Source organism: Diuraphis noxia, unplaced genomic scaffold (genome assembly GCF_037042655.1).
Source record: "Diuraphis noxia isolate RWA-SAM2 unplaced genomic scaffold, SU_Dnox_SAM2 contig0002, whole genome shotgun sequence".
Lineage (NCBI taxonomy): Eukaryota > Metazoa > Arthropoda > Insecta > Hemiptera > Aphididae > Diuraphis > Diuraphis noxia.
Genome location: NW_028301712.1, coordinates 30,301,620 through 30,323,268, shown reverse-complemented (window position 1 = coordinate 30,323,268; position 21,649 = coordinate 30,301,620). Strand labels below are relative to the sequence as shown.

The following is a 21,649-nucleotide window of genomic DNA, read 5'->3' as shown; positions in this document are numbered from 1 at the left end:
ATTTGACAGTTTTAATTTGTTTTGTGATTCTTCAATAACGCATAAACTTTCTGATAAGGACATATTTCGAGTTGTTTTATAGTATGCATCAAAAAACCAAAATTAGCAGACATTTATGTTAAATTATTTTTTAAATTATTATTTTCCATCAAATTATTTGCTTTATTGATAGCGGTGGCAGTTTAAGTATTAAGATTTGAAATTATATTTTTAATTTTTTCAAAATGTTCACAATAATATTGAGCGGCTTCTAACCACGTAACCCATCTCGTTAAAATAGGCTCTGTAGGTAGATTGAGATCAAGGTATAATTCTTTGATTTTAAAACTCTACTTAATGCTTTTTTAGAAATATTTTCTTTATTGTTGCTATTAACTGGTCTACGTCAAGGTAACTTGATCTTATTGTTTCTGTCACTCGATGAAAAGCATGTGCTAACTGCTAAGCAAGTGACATGTATTAGTTAAGGGAAAAATGCATTCAGAACATTACCTGATTTAGACATATACGGAGCGGTATCGGACAAAAATAATAATACATTTTCATATTTTACTCCTTCGGGCCATAATAAATTCATAGAAACACTAAAGAACTTAGCAATGGTTTTATGATTGCATTTATTCAACTGCTCACAATTTAAGAGAAATGAATTACTAGGCTCAGACAAGTTTATTAACAATAACATAACGACATTATGACTCATAATATTTATATTTTAGATTCTGAACTGAGCGATGAATGTATTGATTTTATGATGATTATTGTGTTATTTATTTATTTTTTGTGTCTGTTTACACTATAATTTGTTGAAATAATGCTTCAATTTTCAACTTCAGTAGCATTTGCGGTTGGAAAGTGAATCTAGTTGGTGCATTGGGGTGGTCAAATTTTGAGATTCTGAGTAGTTTTAAAAAGCGCCGGGAAAAACAAAAAAAAGATTAAGAAAAAACGGGAATTTTTATATAAAATCAATTTGATCAGATAACCAATTTTGGATGTTTGTGTAACTCTAAAACAAATTACCGTAGATATATGAAATGTTTACTGAATGTTTATATTGACATTTTCTATACTTGATAAATTTTTAAAAATATTTCAACTTTTTTAAAGTTATTTATAAACATCTGAAATTTTCCGTTTTTTAATGTTTTTATCCTATTAATGTTAATAAAATTGTATTCGTTGGGTCAAAAGGCTTGACAATTTAATATACAAGGTTCGGATAAATTATCGTTTGGGAGGATTAGGATTTGTCTCCACCGACGATAGTGTTTTGCTCGAAAATAATTAGTTATTAAATTTGATTATGTATACCTGCGTACCTGGTAAAATAATTGATAATTATATACTTTTTTAAATATTTTATTTAGTTATACTAAAATACTATTGGATAAAAGACCATTTACTTTCAGCATCGCGTTATTCGCGTTTCGTCATTACTGAATTAAAATGTATTAAATTCATTACAGTAACCTATTCTGCAATGATGTGGTAAACTTGAAACTTATCATACATTAATTAAAAATTAAGCAACTGACCTATATTATTTTTTTGAATGAGGTATAGGTATATGTTTAAGTAATCCTATGATGTTGTTATCCATTGTTATTAGATGAAGATTAAAAAAAGATAATTTTTATTGTAATTTATGGTAATTTATTTATTTTAAATTTAAATTTTGAATATATGATATTAATAATTATCATTAAACAAAAATTTGAACTTTAATGTTTAAAAATAGTATCATTGTAGTAAATGTTATAATATCACGTTTTTATGTTAATTATTTATAACTCAGTTTTTATGTCTTCCGGTACATTAACTTCATTGAATTCTGTTAATGACAAACTACTCCAAAATGCATAATTTCGATGGTTTAATTGTTCTTTGGCTTCAAACGTTTGTTTTTGAGTGATCTTAATGAATCTAAAAGGATCAGCTGGATTCTTGGAAACAGGTAACCAAATTTTTGTATTTCCAATATCCGGTTCTCTAAAAAATTAAATAAAATTATAAACATTATGATTTTAACCTATTAGTTGTTAATAGGGTTATGAGTATGAAATATTTCACATGAAATTTTCACTTTGAAATATTGAAGAATATAATATTTTAATATTTTGTTTTTGGTATGTTTGACAAAATCATCACTATACTCAGATGGTCAATCTGATTTCATAGCTGATTAATGATCATCGGTTCACGATTGTGTTTTTTTTTATGTTTATAATTAAATTATAATGATAATTGATAATACTAATATAATATAATATTTATATATTATTATATTCATAATATTCATAATATATTAATGTACAAATGTGATATTATATTAGCTCTATTATAGGCTCTAAATTATAAATTACAATAATGCTATTATACTAAGGATTAAATAGATATAAAAATTGTATTTTGTTTGAATTTAAATAGGAATACTATATAAGATTTTGACTCATAGATTATTATAATAGGGACTCTGGTTATAAAAATATATAATTAATAATTATAAAATATTAAATAAACATTAATTGAGAAATTGAGATGGGTAATTCATGTGTTTTGTAACTTTTTTAACTATGTTTATATGCAATTTATGTAATTTGTATAATGTACTAGGTATGTAAAAAAATACTTCGATAACATTTCTACTCTAGATTTAAATTAAAATATTTTTTTATTATTTTTCATAAAAATGAAACATTTCAACAAAATATTTTTATGAAATTTTAGAACACTAATTGTAGATAACTGTTGATAAATACTTATCTAGAATATTATAAAAAATATTGTTGGTACATTTTTAGACTTTTTTTGTAAGTAAGGGGAATAGGCCATTGGGTGTGGGGTGGTACGGTAGGGGTTATTTTTGTATATATTTTTAGTAGGTTTTTAAGTGGGTAGGTTTGTAACACGTGGTTGTGTATGTGTGGCTAGGGCCAAGGATATGTTGCTAAAAATCCCGGGTGGTCACCCATCGGGGTGTTAGCAACTGCGGCCGGTAAGTACGCTGCTCAGTGCGTTTCCGCAGATTGAGCGTACGACCGCGACTCACCAAGCCACCGTTTTTAGACTATATTAGTCATTAGGTTAAGAACCTAATAAACTTAAATTTCTTACATTGATAACAATCATTTATTACCGATAAAAATTAATAATTACCCATTTTTTATAAAGGTGGCCCAGATGTTGACCATCAATTTGATCATATTTCTATCTTCTTCATTGTCATGAAGAGGGAAAACATTCTTTTTCAATACATAATTGGTATCGTCAGAATGAGTTACATCTAATAATATATTATTTATAAAGAATTAACAATATAACGTATATTACAGTATTACACATACAAATAAAACAAATAATATCTAAAATATGTCATTTACTTGATCCTCGGGAATATGATTTTGGATCGATACTAGCCATGATAGAATAATTACCACTGTATCCAAATTCATGGAAATATACAGGTGCCGTATTCTTTGCGGCAATATGCTGAGCTGCTTTACTTACAGCATATCCAAACAATCTATCTGAAATCATCTAAAATATGTGTATACTATAGGTTATTAAATGATTGTTTTAAGATAATTTATGTAGATTGTAGGGTTAAGAATAAAAAGCGCAGCGATAATAATGCACTAAAAACTGAACAATAAATGAATTTTAGAAAAATAATCACTAAACACAAACTATGCTTAAATATGACCTACCTAATTAAAAGTCTAAAAACCTAAAAATATATCAAACAAGAAAATATTAACGACAAAAATATATAAGTACATATTTTGACGGTAATACATTGGTAAAATATGCAATTATATGCAAAATAAAATGTTATTATTATTTTTATTTTTTAATATAGATATCATGACACACATTTCTATATAAGAATGGAACCTATTGGACAGCCAAAAAAAAATATATGTAAAATCATAAACATCTAAAACCTATTGATAAAGATCTGTTTTAATCCTCAAATATATAAAAAAAAGTTGTAATTTAAAAACAAAAAAAATTACTGGATAATATTCCTTTTTTTTTGGGGGGGGGGGGGGGGAAATATAACGAAAAAATGGATTTGATAGATATAGTAAGTTAATAAAAATTTAATTAGTATAGGAATGTAGAATAATAAGTTTATTTATTTAAAAAAAATATATAAAAAGTTGAAATTTAAAGTTTATCTACATTTAAGCTACTTATAGTACTAACTTACTTCCACAAGGTTGCCTACAGTTTCTTTTGATACTGGTTTGTCACCAAAGTAAAATCCTTTTATATCTTGAGCAATTTTGCTTCTCAGATTCTCGTTTAAAATTGTGTAATTATAATCAAGAAGATGTGGTAAATATTCATTCCAATTATTGTTTAGTTCATTTTGACCATTTTCATACATAATAAATATCGCTAAAATAAGACCCTCATCTTGGGTAATGCTCATAAGCACCGGAATGTCATACGGAACGAGTTTTTCAGGGATATCGGGTAAGAATTTTTCATCTCCGGCTACCTCAACAGTTGGACCAAATGGTGAAAAAGGATTGTATTTCCATGGCTAAAAACATTATAAATAAAATACAATTTGAGTTCATATAAATTTATTATTTAATAAACAACAAAAAATTACCATGAAGTTTATAAATGATTTTGCAATGTCCGTTCCTGGTCTAGAACGAAGACATTCCACTATATCCATGGAATTATTTGTTGGACATCCCAGCAAGTTTGCAATGTACTTTGTTTTTTGATCAACGTTTTCAGTATACGACCAAGGACAGAATGCACTACCACTTTGAAGTATTACTCGATTAAATAAGCCTTAAAATGAAAAAAATATTTATAACTAAAGTTATAACTTTAAAGTGCATATACATCTAAAATATTAGGCTAAATATTTCTTATATTAAAACTAACTAATCCAAACGTTAACATTGGCATAAGTTAATTTAAACTAATTTTATTTAGTTTCAAGTTATTGAGACTATAACTAATAGCCCAAAATAAATATAATATGCTTATATATGCCAAAATATCAAAAAATGTAAGAACAAGCACTTTCAACAAAAATGCAAAATTTATGATATCATTTATTTGACAATTAATTAGAATAATTTAAATTTCAAGAAATTAAACGTAAAATATCTTAATTTATAGTGCATGAACATAGAAAAAGTCGAATGAGTAAAAAAAAAAATCATTCACACATACCTACCTTTAGACATTGGTGAAATCATATGATAATGAACTGAACCTGCTCCAGCAGACATACCAGTGATAGTTACACTATTTGGGTTACCACCAAATGCAACTATGTTTTGTTGTATCCACTTCAATGCTGCTACTTGGTCTTTCATTCCGTTATTTCCGGGTAAAACACTATCGCCGGTGGAGGCAAATCCTAATACTCCCAAACGGTAATTTATTGATACATAAACAAAATCGTTGACATCCAAAAGATATTGAGGACCATAGGAAATGCCTTGACCACCCATGTACGCGCCGCCGTGTATGTGCACTACTACATTCATTAAATCACCAGACGTATTCACTTGTGGTAACTGTATAATTAATGCAACTATATTTTAATTTACATTGCAATGCCGTATTGTGGTACTAGGGTATAGATTTAAGAATAATGATAAGTAAAACAATCAAAGTACAAGTTCAGATTATTAGTGTTTTGTATATGTTATTTTTGAAGTGTCGAGAGTATATAGATTTAAAAAGTATTTTAATTGTTTATATAATAGGTACGATAAAATAGTAATACATTATTGACTATTAATATTATATTTATTATTTACATGGATTTTTCACGTACCTTTGGTGTATAAACATTGAGATATAAACAATCTTCTTGTCCAATAATTTTTAAATCAAAGTCATAATCCGGTCCTAAACAAGCGCTTCCAGGAGTTGTGGCGTTCCATATGCCCAACCAAGGTTTTACGGGTTGTGGTTCCTGTGAAAATAATATTCAATGGGTTTTAAATTTAAATTGACATGCATGAATAAGAAAATTGTTCTTAACATACTTTAAATCGATAGTTTTGAACTGGAGGACTTGCGTACGGTATGCCTATGAATGAGTAAATTTTTCGACCATTATAGGTATATTCAAATCCACCTGCAATTTCACCAGAATGGACTTTCACTTTAGGCGTATTAGACGCCGAAAATGTCAAAAAGCATCCGATAAATAAAAAAAAGCTTAATAAAATTCTACATGCTTTTTTCATTTTTAATGGAGACGAATGTTGATTTAGATATTAATTTTTTCAGATTTCTTAAATATGTACTAATAGTAAACTATATTTATCTTAGAAATCGCTGTGTACTTAACCTTTACAGCCAAAATCTGAAAATAATAATCAATTAGATTAGGACGATTAGGTAGTTGCACAGATAATAAATAAACTATAATGTATTTAGGTTTCTTTAATGAGAATTGAAAATTGAAATTAAATACCTAAGTAATTATTATACAATAGGTTAATATTAGAGCTATTAAATTATATATGGAGTTGGCTACTATACTCTATGGAGGTATAATCCTCCGGAATTTTATTCATCATCGTTTGACATATACGACTATCAACGAATTTAATATCACGATTGAGCAGTTCGTTACATACTTTGCATATGTAATATGTATATATTTCGTTATTCTTTGTTTAAATATCTAATATCTTCCAAATTTTAACTTAAGATGTCTATAAAATAAAATGTTGTTTATATATTTCTTAGATTTTTTGGTTACAATATTAACTACATATGAAAAATTTTGTTTTTAAATGTTCAAGTCTTTTAACTTAGCAGAAAATTATGTATCGACAATAATTGAAAATAAAAAACAAAAATCTAAATTTATCATTTCTATAAAAACTCAAAAGGAATACAAATATTTTAAAATCGTATTTCGTATGAAAAGTGATCACATAAACATATTATGATGAAAATTAAAATTAACTAATAAGATTTAAAGGTAAGATTATTATCTAGCCAACCTCATATGCTTTTTATCATATTTTAATTTTTTAGAAGCCCTCGATAATAATGTTATTTTTAATTTTTATAATAGGTAAATTCACTCCAAATTTTAAACTAACGGAGTTAAACGTGATCTTCTGAGCGCAAAATTTGGTATGTTACGCACTTGTAAGAAGGAGATTACACATGCAGGTATCACGTCCTAGTATTATTAGTTTAATAGTTATTATTAATAAGAAATTTTCATTATAATATTTTAAATTATTATTTAATTCTTTTTATATATTATTATATTAATACTATAATATTATTATTAGAGTACCTACTTAAATTAAATTTACTTAGCATTTATTTATATCACATCTTTAAAGTGCTTAAAGATCTGTTTTTTTTTTTTTTACTTAGCTATTTTTTATACGGAGTTAAACGAAATGTTGATGTCGTGATATCACCAATTTTTTTTGTAATTTGCCTCCAAGATTATTATTATTAATAATAACTATTAAACTAATAGCACATTTTGCGCTCAGCAGATTACATTTAACTCCGTTAGTTTAAAATTAAGAGTGAATTTACCTCTTATAAAAATTAAAAATAACATTATTATCGAAGGCCTCTAAAAAATTAAAATATGATAAAAAGCATAAGAGGTCGGCAATCTTACCTTTAAATCTTATTGGAGGTCAATTCACTCTAAATTTTAAACTAACAATGCTATACGTGTACTGCTGAGAGTAAAAATTGCCATGTTACGCACTTGTAAGATGGAGACAACATAATATGCGGTTAGGTCTTTTTAACAATTAGAAATATGATACCTAATAACCTAATAATAATAATATATAATATATATTTATATTACGCGTTGAAGCGATAAGCGATAACGAATTACGAAATGACACAAATAATAAATACCTACGGGAATGCGAAATAGCAATAGAGAGATGCGTTGTAATTTTCTCCTACCTAATCCACCAAATATTGTACTGCATACACGAAATGGAGTGGGGGAACCGGTCGGAACGACACGCGATATACGGCCGCCGTGATTTTATATTTCATTTTAATTTATCATCAAAACGTTTACACGTTTTTATCATTAACTTAATTTCTAACTGTACAATTTTGATGATTTTTCAAAAGGATCATCTGCACAATTTTTCTGATTTTTACAGTTTATTAGGTATTAATTGATTCAGAAGATAATTAGTTTGGTCCGGTTAAAAAAAAACACCAACATTTACACTGTTTAAATAAATGTCCGATCCTGCTTTGAGATAATAATATACATTGTCGTGCCACCGCTATATTATTTTTTTACTTAGCTGGATGTATAGAGTTTACTGTAACGTTATAAATTAGAAAAATTAACGATGCCTACGATTTACTGGTTTATGTTAACATTACCCAGATAATAAAAAAATTTTACAGCTATATAATCACATCATATTAAGTATGTTTAATATTAACAATACCCATAAAATATAAATATTTTAACATTAAATTTATCTTCGCCAATTATCATAATCATTTGATGAAAACTTATCGATTAACATGGTAAACATAGTAATAGGTATTTTTGAACAATATAAAAATCATTAAACATTTATTTAGGTATAATAAATATTATCAATACTATAAAACACAAAAATAGCGATAAGTATATCAATAGGTACCTACCTATATTTAATTATCCATACTCAATTTTAATTTTATTACCGCTCATATAATTAAACGTTAAATATTAAAATATATTATTATTCACTACATGATATTATGATCTTAAACATGTAAACTAATATAATATATATTAAGCTGTTTAGTATTAAGAAAGTGCGATAGTGTAGTTCGTAAACGGGTGAAACAGTAGTAATACAACTAACAACATATTTTACATAGTACTTTTTTAGATCTCCATGATTCAAGTTCCCCTACTTGTTTATTTTTTAATTCATGGTCATAAAATACAACAATGTGAACACACTGGATTATAGTAACGGCGGGTGAAAAATCGGTTATTTAACTAGTACTTTGTTCGAAAACAGTGCCTATTGATATTTATTTTATAACCTGTTTAATTATCATAATTGGAAGCCATTTATAGCTATTTGATATTTTTGAGGTTCTTCGTATTTTTTATAATACCCAAAATACACATGGTACACAATTTCTTTTTAAACGTTTCTGAAATTCTAAATGTTGAATAAAATATTCATAAAAATTACGTTTTAAAATGCATAATATATTACAATAGGTTCTTCATAAGTTGTAAAAAAATTCGATATGATAATATAATAATATACTATTTATGGTTAAAATAATAAATTTACTGACTATAAGGTAGATAGTTCAACATGAATGTAATATGTAAATACGCGCGCGATCTATAGCAGTAATCCATTTCTATGTGTAATGCTTTTTCTTTTAGTACCTATCAATGTCTTTATCTTTCCAGCATTTACTAACAACAAATTGTTCATTAGAATAAGATATTGTACTATACTAAATATACCTTAAAATATGTCTCGGATAAAAGTAGTCGTAATTGTTACATGTAGTTAAAAATTTTTGTTGAACAAACTATTGTTTCAAAAATTAAATAATTTAGTTTAATATGGGAACATACGATATGTTAAAAATATATATAATTCACTGAGATTTGCAGACTTCTTGAAAATTAATTTTATATTATAAATAATTTATAACATAAATTAAAAATCAAGAAACTCACCATTCTAAACACCCTGTGTGTACAAATAAAATAACTTTTATTTTTACTTATGATTTTTTTTTTTTATATAGGTACCACTAACAGACACTTGTACTAGACGTACAATATGATATTTTTTAATACGGAAAATAAAAGATAAAAAACATCTTACCTATTAATAAAATAGGTTTTAAAAAAAAAAATGTAATGTAAAAATATTTATTTAAGCCATGGAATTTTATTACATAGTAGATCCGGTAAGAATTTCAGCATTCAGTTTTTTTTCAAAAATAATATTTTTAATCTCGTTCCATTGCACAAATTGGGAGCATTTAAATTTCGCATGAGAATAATAGGTGCAACATTTTTTAAATCAAGTTTGTATGGGGGGAGACCTGATGGATTTTATAAGTTAAGAAATTCAGTCGGGTTATGTATAGCTTCATCTTGATTAGTATAAGTGTATCTATGGAAATATTGTTTTTTTTTCATCAGCTTCGAACATGTTAAGAACTTTATCGTTTATGATGTTGACGGTGTCGTTTTTAAGGGCCGATTAACGATCGGTTCAGTAGTTTCCGAGAACATAGGCCTCAAAGGTTTTCATTTTCACATTTATATAAAATACATATATGTATATTATATATAAATTATATAATAAACGTTTTTTTTTTTATAAGATAGAGTTATCACGATTAATATTAAAATTGGTTAGTTGTAACTTATAAGCATGAACTAATATAATATGGATTGGTAAGAATACTTGTATCGGCAGCACAGTTTGCGTATTCTATAAAAGGTTTATTGGGAGGCTTCTCTGTAACAGGTACCTAAGTTTGTCTCATCTTGAGCACTGCGTCTAATTAACTTATTCCCATAATACTATTTATAAATATTTATACATCTATGTAAATAAAAAATAACATATACCAAAATAATGGTTATAACAATTAACCACCAGATTCAGAGCGGTCTATCCTCTCAGACACACACAAAATCCGTACGAAAATCAGATCGGAAAAGGGGTTCCCATCAATCACGTCGCACGTTGTTTCCATTCCATCATATTATCTTAGTAAATTCATAGTTATAACTTATAAGTTACAAAAAAAATGTTTGCCGGGGGGACAAGTTAATTTTTTCGAACGTTCAAAATTAGACACTGGATATTTACCAGTAAATTAACTAATTATCTAATTGTCTTGTCATTCAAAAGCTATTATAACTGTAGGTTATTGAATTTTCATCAATGCTTATTTTAACATTTTCTATTCAAATTAAAAATAAGATTTTGACTAATTTTGAGATATTTATAGACATTTGAAATATTCAATTATTGTTAGTTTTTATTCTTTAATGTCAATAAAATTGTTATTTCTTAGCTCAAAAAGCTTGAAAATACAAAGGTTCTTTACAAAGGTCTATACAAAGGTTTACAAGGTTCTTCATGAGTTTATATCAAAGCAGTAAATAAATATAAAAGCTCCAAAGGTACGATGAATTTATTTTATAAATATTTAAAATGTTATAAAATTTACCAAAATCTTAACAATTTTCAAATTATTTTGTAATTAAGAAATTATAAAGTTTTTCAAATTTTTATTTAAGAATTGAAAATTGAAAATAATGATTCTCATAAAAAGTTTATACTATAATCAAAAAAATCTAAAAACATACTCGTATATTCACAATACCTAATCCTATTCTTACTTTTTACATTTGTAATAGGTAAATTAATTCTAAAATTAAACGTATAACAGAATTAAATTAATTATTCAAAACATATACATTTGCTATGTTTCGTGTTTGTAAAACGGAAACAACACATACTATTATGATGGATATATATCACAAAAGTTTACTTTACAATAATTATAAACGTTATTATTTGTTGGGGGCAGGATGAGAGTTAGGGTCTAATGTTAAATTTGCACTTATTATAAATAAGATAGTATACAATTAATATTAATAAATAATATTAATTTTCAAGGCCAATATGTTCGAGATAATATGGGATATAATGCTAGGATGCTAGATTTTTCACCAAGACAATAATAATTTGAAAGAAAATTACACAAAACCTATATAAATAAAAAAATCCATTTTATTTTGATGAAACAAATATAAAATGGCATGAATTATTTCGTCTTACATTTATTTGTTTAATATTACCTACATTATAATATTTCGTTCCATTTAACGATATTCTACATATTTTGCTAACCATCATGTTTTATTTGGTCATTTTGTATTTTATTACGTTTAAAAAGTGCAGTCATTTTTTTCATGTATAACGCATAAAGGTCAAAGAGGTGAACGTTATTATAATGTTTGCAAGCTCAAATTTTTAGCTTTTATCAACCTAACAAGGAAATTGTTTAATCTATTTTTAAATGTAACTTTTGCCTTTTGCGTATCATGCATACCAATCCAGTCCAATTAAATCTTATCAGAGCCGATAACAAAGTTCAGCAAACGTCAGATCAACAAGTAGTTAAAACCGAGAGACGAGGGAACGTGACCGCTGGCCGGTAGCTTCTAGTAGTGACTTGTATGCGCGCGCGAACACGACGTGTGTTCCATGTTTCATAGTCAGACACTTAGTTTATTGTTTATTGTGCGTCCGGATAAAAATTAATAATAATACAAATTATACGAAATTCGCTTTGTAATGCATACACGCATTATTATACTCCTCATCTGTATAAAAGTATAGTGTGCAATGCCAACTCATCATAATCGGAATCGTAATATATAAATTGTCATTCGTTTTCGGTCCGTTATCTCAGACTTTGGCAATAGAAGATTTTTGGATTCTGCCCCTTACTCAACGCGGTTTTTCCGGGAACGTGCGCCTCACTGTGATATTCTGAACTGATCGGGACCGCTCCACTTAGAACACGCGTGAGCGGCGATTGTGATCCAACGTACTTCAGACATGGCTAAAGTGACGTCGCGTTCAACTCACGTCTTTATCGCCACTGCAGCTGTTCTCTGGCTGGCGGCCGCGGGATACGGTCAAGACGAAGGTGGGTTCAAAAACTTTTTAAAATAACGACATTATATGTAAAACTGTTAGTATTTATAAATTGTTATAAATGAAATACGCTGAGAGGATGTGAGCGCAATCATTGTTTTCTACATCTGACCCATGTGCAAATGAGCAACATATACCAAATTTGTGTTCAGTAGAACCGAACTTTTATAGTTATAAAATATGTAGTGAGAAATTATATATTATTAACGTAAAATTTTGATAGAGTTTACTTTAATACAACCATTGGGAAATCAAAAAAAAAAGCGACAAGTGGGTATCGCTCTGCTGTACATTAGGGGATGGGGTGTGGACCTCTGACAATGGTAGTTTAAATTTGAATGCAATGATAGGTATCATTGTATACGAACAACGATTCTGAACGGAAACGGGTTATCTGTCTAGGATATATTATAGATTATTAAAAATTTTCAAATCTTAGATTTAAAAAGATCATGTTTTATGAATTTTCTAGCTTAAAATAATTTGCGAATTTTCGTGATTTTTACGTATCTTGTCAAAATTAAAATTTTAATGCTTGTAAAAAAAAATTGTGACTATGCATTTCTTTTATTTTTCAATTGCTATTGTAAAAATATGTTAGGAGCCTTGTATTAAATTTTAAAATCTTAGATATAAAAGGAAAATTTTTATGAATTTCTATCTAAGATAATTTAAACATTGCCGTAATTTTTACGTATTTAATTTAGTCAAAATTTGAACTTTAAATGCTTATAAAAAAAAAATCGTGCTATGTATTTTTAATATTTTTCAACTGCTATTGTTATAATGTGTTAGAAGCCTTGTATTAAATTTTCAAGCTTTTCTACCCAACAAATAAATTTTTATCGATATTTATAGAAAAATTATCTAAAAAATTGAAAAATTAAAATGTCAATATTCAGCTCAAAACAAATCTAAATATTTTGAATATTTTATCAAATATAGAAAATTTCTATATTTACATTCAGTGAAAATTTCAAGTATCTGTGATCATTTGTTTTAGAGTTACACCAAAATAAGAAAATCGCTAAATGTGAAATCCAGTGAAAATCCAATGTTGTAAAAATTTAAATTTCCAAATATGCTCATAAATATTTAATTTGAATTTCCGTTAGACATTTTTTTTGTGCTAAAGATTGACAAACTTGTAAGGAATCTTGTATTAAATTTTCAAACCTTAGATTTAAAAAGAAAATTTTTTATGAATTTCTAGCTTAAATTAAAAACTAATAATAATCGAAAATAGCAAATACCTATGAATAGTTCAACTTGAGTCGAAAAATTTTGAAAATTGCATAATAGATAGAATATACTTATAAACATTCGGTGAAAATTTCATGTATCAATGGTCATTTGTTTTAAAGTTACATCAAAAACCAAAATCGATTTTGTCGAAAACTGATTGTGCGTAAAATTTCCCATTTTTTCTTTAACTTTTAGTTTGTTTATCCCGATTATTTAGAAAAATATTGAGAATTTTTTTCTTTTGACCCTCCCCCCAAAGTACCAAATAGATTCACTTTCTCATCGAACGAGGTACTGAAGTCAAAAATCGAAGCACTTTTACTGTCCCAAAACGTGATGACAGACACACATCATGGTAAAATCAATACATTCATCGCTCCGCTCAGAATCTAAAAAATATCGTTGAAACTCAAGTATTTTACTGAGTTAAGGACGGTGGTGTAATTATAAATTGTTATTCAAACTTCATTTTGAAGTTATAGATAGGCAGTTGAAGACAATAATTTATCACGCGAATACTTTACCCAATGGAGATGAGGGTCGTACGCATTAATATACCGTTGAAAGTTGTGATGAACTGAAGATAAGTGATATTGATAAGTTCTTCGATCATAGTCATACTAGTCATACCTACGTCATATATGATTAATATATTTACGTTTTCCATAGATTTATAGATTATAATTTATAATATTGTATTTTGCGATGTTTATCCGAGGTTGGCTTAAGAAGCGACTACTTGTGTTACTTTAATAAATTTTATTAAACATTGCTTAAATAACAGATTTTTTTTGATTTTTTATAATCAATAAAAAATATTTACCTACTCAAAAGTATAAAAACTAAATTCGTTAAAAGTATTTATTAAGTATGAAGTTTATTTTTTGACAAAAAAATCTAAGGAGTATAATATGTATACACTTAAATGTTTATATATTTATTACAAACATTTTAAGTTCAAAAAATTCGATATTTTGTCAAATTTCATTTCTAGGCATTGGGAATTTTATTTTAGTATTTTCAATAATTGCCGATTAAGCTTAATCTTTTTTGTTATTATAGCAATTAAAAATATCAAAAATTAAATAGGTATACACTGGCATTTTAGTTCTACGAAATTATTTAATCTAGTATTATAGTAAATAGAAAATGAAACATAATAAACATTTGGTGAAAATTTCGAGTAGGTATCTGCAGTAGTTATTCTACTAGTGAATTACAATGATGTAAGATAGTCTATTTTAACGAAAACTGGTATTCACAGCTATTACGCAAACATATCTGAAAATGTGTATCGTGTATGCCACCTTTGCCATAATAGTCAATCACTAATCGTAATACTATAAAATAATATATTTACTGTTGGTTTTTTTGTATTAACAGTATCGTCACCTTGCAGTAATAATAACGGCGGTTGTCAGCACATGTGTAACGAGTCTATAAGTGGTAGCGACGGTTTGTTAGCGTACAGTTGCTCCTGTAACATAGGGTATCATCTTGCAGAAGACATGCACAACTGCGTTTGTGAGTATTTATTAATATTTCTAAAACCATTTATCCGTGCGATTCGTGTACTTGTAGAATATTAACGTACACTTGTACCTAACCTGATATTTTTCGTTTTAATATTAGTGGTCGAAGAATTCTTGTTGTACTCGGATGATAAGTTCATCAAAGGTAAAGTCTTGAGCAATGTTTCGCAAGGGTATACTGCCGCCATACTGCCAGTAACGACAAGTAATGCCGGGTCCGCAGGTCTAGATTTCGACGCCCGTGATAACTACATTTATTATTCAGACGTTTCTCAGAACATTATCTATAGAATACACAGAAACGGGACAGGTGGGCGTATACCACTTTGATGTTATCTTAAATAACGTAAAATAACACGTTTTGTGGAAAAGGCATAATTTGGTATCAGCGAATACAGGAAATAACACTGTGTCATACATTTTCAGGTAAAGAAATTGTATCAACCTCTCCAAATGGATGCGTGGAAGGTCTTGTCGTGGATTGGGTGGCAAAGAACCTATACTACATCGATAGTAGAAAAGGTACGTTGAATGTAGTTAGCACTCGGAATGTGACCAATCAAAGGGTGCTATTGAAGATCACGAAAAAACCCAGCGTACAGAGAGGAATTGTTGTCCACCCTAACAAAGGGTAGGTGTTTCGTACATCATAAGAGAACATAATATAATTTACAACGGCGTTTGAGTCTAATACTCTAGATATAAAGTTTTTATTTTTTTACAAATAGGTATCTGCATATTTATCTGCATATTTCATATATTTGTCTCACGCGTTGTTTTAATAATTTCAAATATTAAGATTTAAGAGTTACAGAATAATAAAAAAAACATCAAGCCAATTAATACAACTTTTATCTAATTATCTGCAGATAAATTTTTATTTATTTAAATAATATAGAAATACTAGCTGTCCCGACACGGCGTTGCCCGCGTATTAGTTTGTCTTTTGGCATTTTCGTAGGCCAGTGTATACTGTATAGTGTTATTACTTATTAGTTATTATGTACCTATGAGAAAATAATTTTTTTTTTTTTTGGAGCTTATTAGTGGTTTGGGCGTTCATAGCGTATAGTAAACTATTGAGAATGTCAAATTAATATTCTTATAGTGTCACTAATAATAAATAAACCTCGGGATTAAGGATAGAACATAGTCTGCAATGAATGAGTAAATTACAAAGTTCTTAATTGATAACATAAACAAATATATTTTTATAAATTATATGCATTTTAAACTATTTTAGATTCTGAACGAAGTGATGAATGTATTGATTTTACAATGATGTGTGTGTTTTTTTTTTATTGTCATCTTTCACAGTCTTTCCATTCATCTCTCAGTCATATACCAGTATACGACATTCCCACACACAATATTATTATTTCTTCTTCGAATCACGATTTCTCGTGTAGCTGTACGGTCGCCAACCATGATTCCAGCAACGTCGTCAACTACAGGTGCATTGAATCTACAAATGTGCTCTCCAGCTGGTGTTTTATCAGGATTGATGACAATTGCGTGATTGTCACTTTGTAATTTGTGCATGTGTGATTTGAATAATTTCAACAATTCATTGTGCTCATTCAATAAAGCGTCCAGATCACCGATGAAGCGTCTGGAAAAAGGTGAATTAAGGTTATTGTTACTACAACGTGCATCCACGCGATTGGCAAGTGCGCTTTCGGAGTCCTCACCGCCCATAAAGTAAATTTGTAAAAATGTATGTGGTTCGTTTGGCATTGGTAGCAAGTGAGTCCACTCTATGATAAACTTGGCCTTTGATTTTGAATGTTGAATTAAATTGTTGACCATTTGCAGCATTATTTTTTAACTATTTCTGTTGCTCTGTTGTTCTGCTTGTCATTTGGAAACATGAATTGAATGTTCGAATTGACTTCAGGAACAGGTTAGAATCTGGATCCGTACCGATAAGTAAACCGTTCAATGGTTCAGGTGGTGTTTCAATTTCCGGTAGTTGCACTTTTCCTGACGCGCAACACATACCAGCTGGCTCATTTTTGAACTTCAGCGCATTACAAATGCGGACATTCCTTGTCCATAGCACCAATCTCTACTTTCGAATGAGCGTAATATTCAATATCGGGCCCATACTCGAATGCTAGACGAAGGAATGAATTGGATGTAAATGCTCTGTGTACCTACTTGTTGGCGTTGTCGGTCATTTGCTTTGCGTGTGTCAACTACGAATTGACGCGCTTCTAATCGTCTTATTTGATTTTGTTCAGCTTGTGCCTCACGCAATCGCACCATGTTCACGCGTACATTTTCATTGTTCGGTTGGATTTGTACGTCTCTTCTTTGTGCTCTTCTATCTCGCATGCTTGTACTTTTGGTCGTTCGACGGGCCAAATCAGACCCCTTGCGTCTTGCTGGCATTGTACAAAATACACAAATCGATGCAATTAAAGTTCATATTAAACTAAATTTATTTATTTATTTTTATATCTATGGAAATACGTCAGACGACAGCGGCGACAACGGTGGCTGATCGGTCAGTGTGGCCATTGATTAAATATATGAAACAGCGTTTAATTTAAAAAAAAATATATATATATTAATAATAATAATAATTGAATATGTTATGTTTGGCAACCAACGGAAACTCTATAAAAAAAAAAAATTGTCGTAGGTTAAAAAAAATCCCTGTATGAGCCACCCTTTAAAATAAAAATAGGGGTGTGAAAAATAGTTTACATCACTCTCTGAGACCTGCTTAATATACACAACAAATTTCATGAAAATCGGTCCAGCCGTTTCGGAGGAGTTTGGTAACAAACATTGTGACACGAGATTTTTATAGGTATATTAGAAGAAGAGAAGATACAGTGCATTTATATTATATCTAGATACATTTTATAATGTAGAAAACTTTTTGTACTTTTTATTCGTTAAGATACCTTTTTACCCTAAAAAATCAGTTTGAATTCCACAAATTAAGATTTATGTATTTAACGTTTCCATTATGTACATATATACTGTAATCATACCGTTTGACATTTTCACTCTGAATTTGAATTATATGTAATTTACCATATTGTTTTTAATGAATAATTATATTTAAAATCTAAAATAATTACATCTCAAATAACTAAATAATAATTTTGTGTATTGTGTGGATGATTAAATTGTCATTAATGTAAATCTACTAAAGCACGTGTATAAGTACATAATATTATGGTTAATGGGTTTTAGGTACATATTCTTTTCCGAAATGGGTATAAGCCGTGCGTATACAGATGGTTCGAATCTGATCAAGTTAGGCAGCCATAACCAAAGATGGCCGAGAGGTTTGGCTTTGGATTTTGCTACGGACCGACTGTACTGGTGTGACGTACTGTCTGAAAAAGTCCAACATTCGAATTTGGACGGGACTGATGTGAGGGATATCATATCGACTTCAATACGAAGTCCATGGTTGATAACCATACATAAAGGTATGATTGTTGATAATTTACTTGATTTGGATTGGGTCGTATTTGAGCATTTTAAACAAGCCCCACTCCTCTAAATAACGATTTTTAATTTATAATATTATTTAAATAAATTAAACTAACTTTTTAAATTAAGTTAATATTCAATAAATAAATAAAAATAATACAATATATAATTTATAACGATCCGTGCCTTAGTGTGGTTCGGCTTCAGTCACAAATGTGCCTCGGCTGCCAGCACCGACAGGTGCCACTAGTCCTTGGATGGGTTATGGATGTATCTATGTTCCTAGTAGCTAATCCTTAACATATATACTAATCGTACCCTCATCTACAGTTAAGAACCTAATAAAAAATCAACCAATGCCCTATGTTGCTAGGGGTTAACTTATAACTTGACAGAATCAAAAATATTGCACTAAAATTCCAAACTATCACTATTTTAAATAATTAAAACCCATAGAGTTCATTTTTGACATTATTTAAAAAAAATTAACTTCAGTTTTTGAGAAATTTTGAGTGGAATTATGTATCTTTAAATATACCTACATCACCTCATAGATGCTGTTTTCAATTTTGTGTCTTTTAAGATGCACTACTTTGTAAACGATATTTTAGTTTAGTATCTTAATGGATACATCACTCTGAATTCCTCATTTTAAAACTAGTATCCTTTAGTGTACATCACTCGATTATGTCTATTCTAAGTTTTATTACTAAAAAGATACTAAGTAAAACTATTTAGGTAATAAAATGTAAAAACATGACTTTATTGCTTTTCAATAAGAAAAATTTAAAAAAAAATTATAATAATAGGTACATAGCAGTATAGTATATGATAATATAATATTTTATATACCTACTTGTTAAATAATATAAAAAATGAAACATTTTTTTTCTAAATAAAACTAAAAAATAATTATACAACCAAACGGTTTTAACGTACCTATCTAACAAATTAGAGTTACCTATTAGAATTCTGAAATCAGAAAAATCGTTTTTAAAATCTTTCAAAACAAAATTAATTAAATAACAAATATCAAGAAATCAACAACATACAAATATAATTGTATTGCACTCATTTCTATTTAAATTAAATATTATTTTATTATTTAGTAATACGCATGGCTAGTATAATTTTAAGCAGAAATGTAAATATATATGATAATAACAAACTTTAGATAAATAATTATAATAATATCTTTTTAGATGCATCAATAAGCATGATGCAACTAAGCATTGTATTTTATTGGATACATCAAATATCAACCATAAAAAACAACAATATTTGAGCAGTAAAACCTAACAATTTATTATATTAAAATGATATTGAGGCTTAGCTGAATAAATACTACAAATTTCAGCTAGTTGTAGGCTGTAGCATATATTCTGATATTCAATGACTTATATAACACTCTAAAGTCACAGTAAATCACAAACAATAACAGCGTAATCAATTTTAGATATAATCAAATGATATTAGAAATATAAACTCTTTGGAATATTTAAAAAAATTTACAAAAGTTTCATGGGAAAAATAAATATTATTTTTAAAAATCAAAATTAACTGAATCACGTGTATCTTTTAGGATACAGCGTCAAGTTAAGGATTAAATAAAATAAAAAGGTATTAATAATAATAAAAAAAATTGACAAGGATCATCTACATAACAACTAGAACTAATGTCCCGGGCGGCCATATCATAACGTAGTGAAATTAACTTTCGTAATGTTGTGAATTGAGTTTTAAATTCGTTTCAAATTGTAAAAACGTTGGAGTTGAAATTACCCCAAGAAATGGTTAAAACTGAGATTTTAAAATGGTTTTAAATATAGGTTACCGTACACGGCTTTTCAGAAAATTCAGTCACCAGTAGTTGTGCGTGCGGGTGCTGCAGTTGGCGTGTGCGTAGTATTATGAATTTATGATTAATTGTCTTTAATATTTTTCCATGCAGATTGGATGTACATCATCGATTGGGACCGGGACGCTATAATGAAATTACACAAGCTGACCGGCGTCTTAGACAACATCGAGGTTCGGCAGCCGCGAAACTGGTTGATGGGCGTGAAGGTTTACAGCGAACATGAGCAGCTCATCATCAATAATCACCCGTGCTCGATCGCGGCTGACTATGGGGGTTGCCAGAAGTTGTGTTTCGCTGTGCCGTTCAAAAAGTGGAAAATTTCGTTACTCAAGGCGCGTTGCGACTGTCCGTTTGGCGAGATGGTTGACTCGGACGGCAAGACGTGTGTGACCGACCCGAACGCCGAATCGATGGTTTGCCCGAACGCGCAGGACTTTGCGTGTAATAATATGCGGTGCATACCCAAAGCTTATGTGTGTGACGGTTACGACGATTGTCACGACAACTCCGACGAGGCACTAAACTGTACCAGAGCAGAATATACTGAGCAGCCTAGCCCGGTACCAACGGTCGTGACTGTGTCGGGAGGTGCCTCAAAATGTATACAATATCGTTTAGTAACTACTTTGTCTATTGTGATTGCATACTTATTCATTATTTAGTTATGTATTAAATATATTATCTAGTATTGTTTGGCTGACTATTACAGACTCCAGTAAAATAATAAAATATAATTTAATAAAATAATTTGTTTCAAATTGATTAGATTTGAACCGTCCTTGTCTGCGCTGTAAATTTTTAACGATGATGCAATTACG

The 21,649-nt window shown here is 28.7% G+C and overlaps 2 protein-coding genes and 1 pseudogene across 4 annotated transcripts; 1 reads left to right on the top strand and 2 right to left on the bottom strand.

Moving 5' to 3' along the window:
- Positions 1–1,633: 1,633 nt before the first annotated feature.
- On the bottom strand, positions 1,634–7,857 carry LOC107164181 (esterase E4-like). 3 transcript variants are annotated; one of them, XM_015511906.2, is made up of 9 exons: positions 7,655–7,857; positions 6,036–6,358; positions 5,822–5,962; positions 5,213–5,558; positions 4,628–4,818; positions 4,217–4,555; positions 3,384–3,540; positions 3,160–3,286; positions 1,634–1,992 (listed from the first exon to the last, which is right to left on the bottom strand). In XM_015511906.2, exons 2-9 carry the CDS (start codon positions 6,237–6,239, stop codon positions 1,788–1,790), a joined length of 1,710 nt encoding a protein of 569 aa, XP_015367392.2. In that variant the 5' UTR covers positions 6,240–6,358; positions 7,655–7,857; the 3' UTR covers positions 1,634–1,787. The 3 variants fall into 3 exon arrangements, with proteins under 3 accessions (XP_015367392.2, XP_015367394.2, XP_015367393.2); XM_015511908.2 differs by having other exon boundaries at positions 7,748–7,856; XM_015511907.2 differs by having other exon boundaries at positions 7,701–7,855.
- A 4,369-nt stretch (positions 7,858–12,226) lies between these two features.
- LOC107164186 (low-density lipoprotein receptor-related protein 2-like) lies at positions 12,227–21,578 on the top strand. Its single transcript, XM_015511916.2, has 6 exons — positions 12,227–12,729; positions 15,366–15,506; positions 15,615–15,824; positions 15,941–16,145; positions 18,725–18,966; positions 20,922–21,578. The coding sequence occupies exons 1-6, from the start codon at positions 12,639–12,641 to the stop codon at positions 21,491–21,493; spliced, it is 1,461 nt and encodes a 486-aa protein (XP_015367402.1). The 5' UTR covers positions 12,227–12,638; the 3' UTR covers positions 21,494–21,578.
- Positions 16,824–18,129, bottom strand: LOC149058330 (uncharacterized; annotated as a pseudogene).
- Positions 21,579–21,649: the final 71 nt, after the last annotated feature.